Below are 12,134 nucleotides of genomic sequence, written 5' to 3' on the forward strand. Positions count from 1 at the left end.
GGGCAAGGATACATACTGTTGGTAAGCAGGTGATTCTGCTGGAGAGGACTGAGTGGGTGTGCACTTCCAAGGCTCGACTGTCCCGACAGTGTGGGATGACCAATGCTGTGCTGTGATCCTGTTGTAATGGGAGACTGAAGCTTGTCTTTATCCCAGGAGGATTCACTCCCACCTGCAAAACAGGGTGCAAAGGGACCTTAAGTGGCATACACTTTTCTTAAAAAGACATTTTGCTTGGTTAGCAACAAACTAATACTCTTTAGCAGAGCTATGCACCGCTAGCACACACATAGCACACACACACATAAAGAGAAAAATTAAGAAATATGTATCAGACAAGTTATGTTTAGAAACTTTCAGCATCACCTACCTTCATAACAATAGTCTCTGGAAACAGAAAAAGCTAAATGAGTATCTGTTTGGTCTGAAGCTACTGTGTTCTGCAACAATTGTACAGCTTGCAGTTTTCTTTAGCATTACATGAATAACACGTTCCTTTTAAACAGCAGTTAAGGAGATTATGAGAGTGAATTCTGAAATACAAACCTGGTCCACAAAACAAATCACCTTAAAACTTAGGCCGAACATTTCTAAGTAAAAAGCTATTTTATGTACAATCCTTTCTAAGGTATATCCCATGTTTTTAATTAGATTATTGATTGTTATGAAAATATGTAACTGCAGTATTGACTTTGTTTTGATTTTACGAAGAAGAATTTCAATTAGAATAAGTGATAGATTACTATGATTAAAGCAAACAGAGGCAGCAAGCAAAAAACATTTTAACTGAAGATGAAAGTAACAGAAAAATTCCACATTTTTTATGACAACACTTAACTAATAAACATGATTAACACTGCTAAATGCAGAAGTTTGAAAGATCAATGATTGAGAAAAAAGGAAATCACTTCATCATTTTAGCACTATGTCCAAGTATGAATTACTTCCCATAAAAGATCTGTAATTTGTAAAATGATGAGTAATAATTGACAAAGAAAGATACAGTAAATTATGCCATGTGATATAATATAACATGGCATAGTGTGGTAATTAGAAGCACTACTGCAGTTAAGACCCTGTCAGCATTTTTGCTATTTAATATACAATATAGCAGCTCTTTAAATAACATTTGACTGATATCCAGTATAGAAGCTGTTCACTCTGACTTGTGATCCAGAGGTAATTTTTTTTGGTAAAGTATTTCTCAAGTTAAACCTGAAAAAAAAATATATATATATACACACATATACACACACATATATATAGGAGGAAATGATTAGTATTTGATTTTGCCAAATATTTTTTTCCACATGCTTTTTGGAAAATTTAACATTTATACTGTGTTCTTCCTCAAAAAACACACACACAGCATGTACCATGACGTAATTTTTTTTTTCTTATAAACTGATTTTTTACATGTAACTTCACATATCAGGGCAGTGGCCATGAAAACTGCACACAAGACAGTTTGCTAGAGATTTCTGAATGAAGATTAAAAATTGCACTCTTCATCTAAAAGTTTCCCTTATCCCATTTTCTTTTCCCAACACTTCCAGTCCCAGGCATAGATGGTCAAAACTGTTGGCTCATTTACTTATTTTTGGAAGAATTTCTCTTGTCTTTCCAAAGCCTCATGCTTCTGTCCACCTGAAGCTGTAGTACACGTGCTTCTGTGGACCTGAAGCTGTAGTATCAGAGCGCTACCAGACTTCTGGCCTCAGCTGTATGTTCTGTGTTCCTAAGTGCAATTATTCCTATTTTACAGACAGAGAATTGCACTGGGGAATGTGAAGAAAAGTGACTTGCTTAAGGAAATAGAGGAAGTCTGCACTGGAACAGGAAACTGAATTTAAGTCCTGTCACACAGTCCAAATCACCAGACAAGTCTTACCAATGGAGACAATAATAACTTTTCTTCCCGCAAATTTCACTCGTAAATCTGCTCCCGTATTCAGTGCCAGCAACACAAGAATAAATTGTAATACACTTGTATCTACAGACCATTCCTGTATTCTTGTTCTGTATCACTTTTCCTTAGAGAAAGAAAGAAAAATATTGCTGAGAGTATGATGTACTTAAGTGCATCTCAAATGAAACGTACTCTATAGTGTGCAATACACCACACAGATAACAGCAATAACAGCTCCACCACTTAATCAGAGCTCCATTATACTATGCAGTAGCAAGTCACTTGGAATGAAAGTACAAAGTAGAATTACCTCTTACCTAGAACTGTTCAATAGTGAAGTGTTTTATATGGTCAGTATGATTAATTATCTCCTACTTATGAGTGGGCAAGTTGAGGTGCACAACTGTGAAGCAACTTCTTCCAGGTTACCTGGTAGATTAATGGTGAAACTGAACGAGAAGTCAGATCTCATGGGTCCTGCTCTTGCTCTCTATCCTATAGGGACTTTCAACTCAACTTACCCACAGCTAAAGATTTTCACCCTTTGTGTAGCTAAAGATAACAGTTTTAAAAGAAAACTTGCATCCTTCCCTGCTGTACCTACTCTCATACAGTAAGAAAAAGTTATACATAAGAGTAACAAATTTATGGAAGTCTGAAAAGTTTGTGTTTGTTTTTTTGTTTTTTTGTTTGTTTGCTTTTTTTTCTATCATTATATTCAAAGGGTTTGGTCTTTCACAAAATTTGTACTGGGAAAAATAATAATTTACTTGTCCATACTACGCTAGTGAAGATTATCATTCTCTAATATAGCAAATAAGGAGCATGAAGTTAAAAAATGACTCATACTATTGTATATAGAAAGATGGACTTCAAGGAGTTTCTTTTAGATGCATCTGAAGCAAGAGGGGAAAAATACATGAAAAAGAAAGCAGTCATACAACACAGTAAGGACAAACAGAAACAAAACACTAATGGGACTTATTTTACTTCTTGTGTTTGAAAGGAAACATAACTTTTATTTACTTTAAATGAGAAAGAATATTTCATTTAGAAGTATTAGTAACTTGATTCATAAGTGTCACAAGAACATTAACAGAGCCCTCAGAAGTCTGCTGATTTGATAAATGCCAATACATCATTTCTACACTTTACAAAAAGCTTTACATTTAACACTATTACCCACTACCCATATGACCTTCTCTCCAACAGATAAAACCAAAGGACAAAAAGGTAATTTTTCCTTATCTTGTTTGCATTCTAGTCGATCTTGTCCCAGAACAGATTGTACTCAGCATTAAAAAAGGGCAAGAGAGGCAAGAACCTCCATCTTCCAGGGCTCCTGACGCTTATCAGAAACAAGCACAGAGCCTGCAGTTTCCTTAAACACAGCTACACCAAAGTGGAAAGAAAAAGGCAGAGGCATTGGCTGTCCAGACATCCTAAAAGTTGCAGAATGCAGTGACTTTCCATCAGAAGCTAAAAAAGATCTGATCTGCTCCAACCATCCAGTTCAGGCAACACAGAAAATTTGATGCACTTCTTTCAGATTTGCAGCTAAATGCTGCAATATCGATGGGAAAAAAAAAAAAAAAAAAAAAAAAAAAAAAAAAAAAAAAAAGAGGCTTGATTGGCCTGATTGTTGGCATTGCGCACAATCATCTGCAAAGAAATACAGAGCAAGTCTCACAGGGTACAGATAAAGACAAAAATTAAATGGACTTGGTAAGAGAAAGATTTACTTACATTTACTTACATTATTTACATTTGCTAACTCAAGTCTGCTATTTACCAGTCTTAATACATTGAGAGAACTTACTTACCAGTGAATGAATTGCACTTATATTCAACTAAGCAAAAATAAAACTAATGCAACAAATCCCTGTCCATTCTCTTCAAAATTAAGATGTGGTAAGAGATAAGCATTCCCTTAATACCATTTTACAGCCCAGTGGCCAAATTCTCTATGTCTCTGTTCCTGAATCCCTCTGAACAAGGAATGTAGATGATTTCAGATGCATAGGGATTCAAATCACAGATAACACAAACAAATATGGGAAACCAGCCTAAGCAATACGCACACATACTGTTTATTCCATACGCTATACTCACAGATCTAAAAGACACTGCATGGTTGCTTGCAGACACATACAGATCTGTAAGCAAAGCGCCTCTGATTCAGTTTCATTTTGTTTAGTTGAAGGAAATGCAAGTGATAAGCTCAGCTTCATTTTCCTGAAAATGCTGCTTCTCACCCTTCTTTGATTTTAGTAATTTTATAAAATGCCTATTTAAACTATCTTTTCTAGTAATCAACCTCCCCATTTCAAAACAAAAACTAAATTTTGGGGGGTGGTGGGTTGCGAAGATATATTTGTGAAAATTAAATTAGTGTCTTAGCTTTAGGAATTGAAAGAGCTCCAAAAAGTAATCAAAGTTCAATTTGGTGACAGTTACTTTTCATTTGGTTTCAAATTCATTTTATCAGCCTTTAAACTGTACGGTCTACCTAAATGAAATCCATTCTGTCAGAGGTACCTTTGAATTGAACAATCACACTGTTTCAATCTATGTCTGTCATTTTATTTTTTGTTGTGATACATTTCTGAAAAATTGAACTCAAATTGTTAAAAGCAATACCATTTTCACTGTCCAATTTTATTCTAAAGCTATTTTTAAGCACATTTTTCAAGCTATTGGGCATATTAAATATAAGATCAGCTGCGAAGAAGTAATATTCTTAATATTTTCTTAATATCTTCTTTTAATATTCAAAGAAGTAACATTGTTATTTCAACACTGATAATTTCAGTGTTTATCACCACTAATTTCGTAAGTGTCCAACAAACACTAGTCCCCTGAAATTTTTTGGCTTATCTAGAAACTCGATATCCCTAAACTATTTGCCAATACTCATAGCTTCAGTGTTTTCACATGTCCCAGGCTATTTGATTTTATCCACATCCTAATCTCACCTCGATACTGGAAACGACAGTCAAGTTTTTGGTCTACAAAGAATATCCTCAGCTGAAAACCCTTCAGTCTGCAAACTTTTTGTGAACTCTTTCCATGGTTTCCAGACTCCACTTGAATGTCTGAGCAAGAGAAGATTATGTTGAAGAAGAGTTTTTCAACATCACCCTATGGAACAGCAGATCTCAACACCAACTGGAGGCTCAGCAGAGCCTGTAAATGTCTCAATAATATATAATAATTTCCAGGATGGAAAATACAGCTGATAACTCTAATAGTTTCATTATAGACATGAGAGTTTCATTTGCCAACAGAAGATCACATGCCAGTATAAGCGTCATTTTTAGACTCTATCCAGCTAGGAGTCTACTTTGCCAATAGTAAAAAGATCATGGCACCAATCTAGTATGTATTCCCTGCCTGAAAATAACCTTCTGAATAATCATGACCGAAACTAGAAGTCCACATGTCAGTCAGTTGTTGGCTAGGTTCATTGATCAATAAATAATTGAGTAGTATGAATCAAGAGATCAAGCTCCCACAAAGCTTCATCTATCTAAAACGTCTGCAAATTTAACTTGCCAAAGTAGAGTGACACTCAGATTTCATTCCCTAAAGATAATACTTAAAAACAAAAAAAAAAAACACCACAGAGAGACACACTGGCCTGATAAAAAAAAAGTAGACTGAAACTTGGCCTGTTTGGAGGAATCAGAACTTTCAGAGTTCAGATCGTTGAACATGGAAAATGAAGAGAAGTCGTAATTTATAAATGGGGAATCTCCCTATATCAAGGATAGGAAGGTACCATTTACGCTAAATTCCTGATAAACTGTCACTTTCCTGTCAGAAAAACATAAGACTGTTTTGGGTCTGGATTATTTAGCCCTATATTCTGTCCTGCACAGTGACAGTGGAAGATATTATTTTTTAAGACTACATAAGTCTGTCCACTTTCTGAGGTCCCTTATCACCCCCAAATAAATTTTGATATTTTCAAAAGGGAATGAGGTTTGTTTCGATCACACTTGAACGTTGGGTGATAAACCAGCCCCTAAAAGCAGGGCATCCATCTGAAAATCTAAAGGAATGATTTGCAGTGCATTTTAAGCTTTAATGCACTGATTTGTTTAGTTGCGTGTATTTGGCTGTATCAACTTCTGGATCATGCCCTAGAAGAAAGCCATGAAAGTGTGTAGGGTAAGATATTAAAACTCAAGAAATCCAGTGATGGCTTTACTGGTCTACTTCCAAAAACTTATCAAGTGGTTCAGCAGATGTAATTACTGCTTAGCCCTGCCAAAGCTTTGAAATGTGCCCATTAATTCAGCAATTCCCAATCTGTCCATCAGTCAGTCATACTTAAAAAATATGTCTGTCACAGCTTAGGTGAAGTAATCTGTTGATAATTATACAATAAGAAGTCATCTGAAATTTGAGTATGATTTCTAAACTTTCTGAAAAGTCTTAATGACAGAAAAATCAAAGTTTATTTCACAGCCGTAAGGATACAAAAGATAACTTAGAATATTAGAGTATTTAGTAGCAATTGATTTAAAGAGAATAATTCAATGAAGTCTACAAAGGTACTTTTTTAGAAGATAAAAGCACAGATGTAGTATTCAGTGATCTAACCATCTCACCCAGACCATCAATTCCCTCCCTTTAAAATGAGCAAAGAAAAAGAAGAGTGTGGTAAATGCAATGACTTTTAAAGTTCCCAAATGGCCATATATTCATTTAAACATGAAATACCAAACATATCTCAATGTGTCAGCTGATGCACCACAAAAGCATCCCACTAAAGTTAGATTTAGCAAGCTGAAGATTACATTTTTAGTCTTGATACAAACTATCATACTAAATTCCATAAAAATATACTAATGCTCAAAAGCACAAAGTTAGCTACCTGTTCCCATTCTTCTCATTTCGTTTGTTGATTTGGTCATGCATAAATATCAATCAAAACAATTCAGTTCTTGCCCTTGAAGGAATGTGACAAAATCTCTGATAATTAATGAATTAAGTCTTTGCTTCTTTGTTGCCTGCTATTAAACTGTGTGATAATACAACGAAGGGAAAAAAAAAAAAAAAAAAAAAAAAAACACAAACAAAGCAAACCAACAAAGAAAGCAAAGAAAGAAAGAAAACCAATAACAAGCCTGTAATCTTTACATCAATAGTTAGATACTTATGGCTTCCTAAATGGAAATCAGTCACGGTATTTCAGGAGGGAGGGACAATATAAATAAAGGAATAATGAGCATCAGAACGCATATAAACACAGTAACAGCTGCAGTCCATCTAGCTTAATACCTTGTCTCTGACAAAGCCAAAAGCAATACTTACTGAATGGATATAAGTGCAGAGAAGCCTAGTGACAATTTCCCAGAATATTCTCCATCAATTTGTGCATTATGAACTTCCTGAAACAGAGGTACTTTCCTTAAATTTAATAACCTTTACTAGATCTTTCTTCCACTTAATTAAACTGCTGCCAGTTTTCCGCATCAACAGTATCCTGTAGCAAGGAGTTCCACAGCTTGACTATGCATTTTCTGAAAAGCTACCTCATGTTACTGGGGCAGGGGGTAACTTGGTATTTGTTGCCTTGCTCTGATGTCTTCTAGTTTTTCTTGTGTATGCCATAATGAACAATAAACCCTTATTCTGTTTCTTCTATACAGTTTGTAGTATTATTCTTGGAATTAGGAAGTTTAGAGTTAAAACATAAATATTCTTTTGGATCTACATCAATGTCAAAAGCATGTGCAAACTCCTTCCTCAGGGCTATTAAGTGATCTCTATTTTCTGTCGCTCACTTTTTGCATGAACCTCAGCAAGTTTGAGCTGCTGGCTAGATAATATGCTTGCATTCTTATTGGAAAGTTGGTTCAGAGAGGCTTCTGACAGCTTACCAAAAATGCTTTTGACATAAGAGGGCTTCCAAAAATCTGTACATATCGTTATTTCAACAGACACGATGTTGGCAAACCCAAGAGAGGACAATCTTTAAATGTTCAATACTACTGTGAAATGTAACCACAGGATTACGGTTCATTCTTGCACAAACGATCCTTGTGCATTCAGAATGATAATTGCTAACATTTTCAGTGATACATGAGTCATTTTATTGCTTTTTATTTTTCTATAGAAAGGTAACGATACTGTACTAGAACATATCTCTTCTGGTTTATGACCATCAAGAAAAAAATGAAGTGTTTCCTACTGAAGGACCAAAGTCTGTCTTCAGAAACACGTGTATTTCACAGATGGAAATACGGCCAAATTTGGTCTGTTGTGTTTTTATTACTGTCGATGATGCACGAGCCAGAAATAAAACAGCTTAACTTTCAGATCTTGAACACAGTTTGTAGGGCTGGCTGCCACAAAGAATAAAATATACATTCCTCTATACTCAACAACTGCAGCCAGCAAGGCTGGGACTAGGAACTAGGATTCATATTTCAGTGATGACAATCACTGACACCTTCAGTCACCATAAACCAAGCACTCTGGGGTTGCTTTTTTAATTGCTTAATATTTTTGCATATTTGAAAACTTACTGAAACAATCATAGATATACATGTACTATGTATTTTTAATGTAAGTGCAACTAGCCAGAGTTTGGTATGATTTTAGAGGCTTTGAGAACATTTTGATCTCCACAGCTCATAGGTAGCAGCACTATGGTTCAAGATCAGATCATTGAAGTTTCAACAGTTTGTGAACAACCCAAGTTAACAATTGTGATATGCTGAGCTAATTTGTAATGACATAAGTAAATTATGTATTTATAATCTTTTCAATAGGAGATTAGTATTCTAATGCTAGAGGAACTCTGTGTAACATAAAATGTGGCTTTAAAGAATTAAATGCAGTTTGTGGTACTTCATACTTAAATGCTTGTTCAATCTTCCAAATCCCTACCAACTTGAAATGTCTACAACGAACTGAACAACACTGACGATTTCACTACAGAATGAGATGTTTCAAAGGGTATCATCATTTCATATTGAAGATGGATGATTGTAGAAGTTTTCCAGTGAGATTTACTGCCAGAAGCCTGTTTCCATGAAGAATCAGTAAGTACAGACACTTGCTCTTGCACAGCCTCAACAGTTGTGTCAGCATGAGGAACACTGGAAAGGTATATACTAACTCTGAAGATGTGCAATTTCTTTTCTATCTGGCATTTGATTCCTTGAACTAACTTATTACAGACTTCCAAAAAATTTACATTGCTGCCAAAATCAGGAGAGCCTGTGAGTAAAACTAATTCACATAAAAGGTCAGCAGTGAAATCCATGGTGTTTCATTTAATGTCAGTCTAAAAATAACAAACAAAAAAATCTTGAATTTCATTAATAGCCAAGTCTGTGCTTCTTTAAGAACTCACTTTCATTTTTGCTTATAATAATAGCTGAATATATACCTACCACAGCCTATAGACATCTTGTATGTTCAATCAATCTTTGATTTTCAGATTCCTCATTCATCAAACCTAGCTATTAGGTGCTCTCAGCTAATCTCTAGTGCAATTCTCCTCAATGATATGTGAGAGCTTGGCATTGGTTTCTCGAAGGAGCAGGATCAAAACCTTAGAAATGACCAACTGTGCCAAATAAACCATTCAAAAAATACATCCCAAATTTGCTGCTATGTAAGGGATACTCTAGGTCTTCTTTCTGAGGTATACAAAGCTATTAACTATCATCAGCACAAACATCATTAAAATGCTGATATTAATACTAGATAAAGTGAAAATACTTCTTAAGAGGAAAAAGTGTGAGGCTTTAGCAGCAATATATAATAGCTCAGTGCCAAGCTGAACTTAACTAAGCTTGAGGTTTTGGACAGGATTCATTTCTGCTTATAATATAAGTATGCACCACCTTGATTATCATTTAAAAAAATATTGACAGCTTGCCTTCTCATACCAATGCCTAGTAACAAATTCCAAATGTTTTGTCACATTTCTTGTGAGCAATGCCATCTGCCAGAGGTGGCATTTCATGGCTGTTTACCCTGACTCCCTCCAAGAATTCATCTGCCACTATCTAATGCTGCCTGAATAAAGGGGATTAAGACTCTGATGCAACAGAGACTATTGATAATTTGGTATAATTGGGAAGAAATGAAGATAAATGAGGTTGAGGATGGAGAGGCAATTAGTTGAGCTGCCTGTACAGCTGTGTTCTCGGCCTAGCTCCCCTGGCCTTTTCTTTGGTGAGGTATGTGCAAATTAAACATAATGACAAATACACTCTTCCCAGAGCTCTTTAGTTTGGGAAGCTTGAAGATACGATTTTCACTTTTGAGATTCGAGGCAGTGTTCAGTTTAAAAAAAAAGTCCTACTCACTGTTGAGCTTTTTAAAGAGAACGCAGTTTCTAACAGCACACCTACAGTACAGAATCTGTTATTTCAAAACACAGCTCTTCGTTTGGGAGTAGTACTGAGTACTTCTGCTGTTATTGTGGTTTTGACCAGAAGGATGAAGGCTTTTACCTTCCTCAGTGTCACAGAGAGCCTTGATCACTACAGAGATCGAAACATCTTTGATACTGAAATTTGGCATCTCAATCTGTAAATATCCATCCATTTAATTAGCCAAACAACACCCCCCAAAGCATGATTTCCCTGATATGTGTATTCTTTGAAGTCTAGCTCAAAATACTGCAGCTGGATCTTCATTTTTTCATGTGCTGCCTTTTAAAAATACTGGTCAAAATGCCTCAAGTCTACAATACACATTTTATTCTATGAAAGACTGGAAGAGTGATAGATTTGTAGTCATGAATATAATAGGAAGACAGCTACCTAGGTATTAGCCTTATTTCTAGGCTATATTATCCAGGTAAAGCCAATAATCGAGCCTGAATACCTTGAAAGGTGTGAACATGGTCACACTACAAAGCTCCAAATTAGAAGGAACAAATCTGTCATAGTATGTAATTCTTTCAAATATATTGAGATCCATTCATACATATACATACATATCTAAAAATATGCACTTGTATGGTTTAACATAAAAAAGTACAAAATATACATTTGCCACAAGAAATGCCACTTTGTTTCACGTAAGATTCTAACGTAGTTCTTCATAAACGACAAATAAAATCACATAAGATCCTTTTTAGAAAAAAGACCAGTATTTAGAGGCAGTGTTGGCTTACAGACCTGTTTCCCTAACAAGCCACATATGAATTTTCTGTCTTCATATATAGGTGGTTCTAACAGAATTGGGTCTTAGATGAAAGACTCTTCATATAAATTGCACTTTTTCCCACATCTATATTGACTTTAACTCTTCTATTATTTTAGAGGTTACTTGAACAATGCTCCTTGCATAAAGACACAGCCAAGATCCTGCACATTGAAGGAATTTTGGTGAATTTTAGAAGAAAAATGTTAAATATTTTAAAAGAACAACAATGTAATAGACTTGGTTTGAAGCATGAATTTTAACATAGTTCCTTTGTACTGTAAAGCACAGTTCTTTGGCATATTTTCAAAGCTGAATTTGGCCCTTTTAGAACTCACAGAACCTCCTCCAGGAGTCTCCTCCTGTTTTTTCATATCTGCAAAACCTTTCTGTCGCAACACTGCACTCTTTCCCACTACCCAGAGGTCAACTAAAATTTCAGTTTACATCTAATACATCTGATGTATTTTTTTCATTTTGCATTAGATTTCTACAAAAGACTAAAAATAGTTCACTTTTCTTGTGAGGCAAACATGCCAGCAGAAAAGGAGAACATAACAAGCAGTTTATAATTAAGTTAAATCTACATTTAGTCTTACAGAAGCTGAAAATTTGGCTGAGGTAACTGTTCCTTTTTATAACCAAAGTTTTTAACATACAGTGCAGAATAGTGATTTTTTTTAATTAGCCTTCAATATTCAAATTGCATAGATTACACCTTTAGTCCTTTCCTGAAACCCTCCTCTCATTAACATTGTAAATGAGCAAAATTATTTGCTGCTCATCTTCTGGCTTGACACTTTATCAAAGTATTCCAAGCTGATCTTTAATCTTGTGATTGACCGTGTACAGTGTACACATTACATACGTCACATGGAGCGGAGCTTAGGCTTTCCACTGGGAACAAACCCCCCTGTCCAGGGTGGAGAGACAGCAGCAGCTCTTTCCAGCTCTGCTGTGCTTTCTCACACCTGCACCACAGCTGTACACACTTACCGCCACTCGTGTTGGCAGCCTTCATCTCCTGGGATCATACAGGGTTGAG

At 35.5% G+C, this 12,134-nt stretch overlaps 1 protein-coding gene across 2 annotated transcripts in view; it reads right to left on the minus strand.

The window, feature by feature from the left end:
• DACH2 (dachshund family transcription factor 2) overlaps nucleotides 1-12,134 on the minus strand; it is a 282,538-nt gene that overhangs the window by 65,242 nt on the left and 205,162 nt on the right. For both annotated transcript variants that reach the window (XM_032196137.1, XM_032196136.1), the window contains exon 4: nucleotides 17-172. In XM_032196137.1, the coding sequence (XP_032052028.1) occupies nucleotides 17-172 (156 nt within the window). The remainder of the gene's footprint in view (nucleotides 1-16; nucleotides 173-12,134) is intronic.

Source organism: Aythya fuligula, chromosome 13 (genome assembly GCF_009819795.1).
Source record: "Aythya fuligula isolate bAytFul2 chromosome 13, bAytFul2.pri, whole genome shotgun sequence".
Classification (NCBI taxonomy): domain Eukaryota; kingdom Metazoa; phylum Chordata; class Aves; order Anseriformes; family Anatidae; genus Aythya; species Aythya fuligula.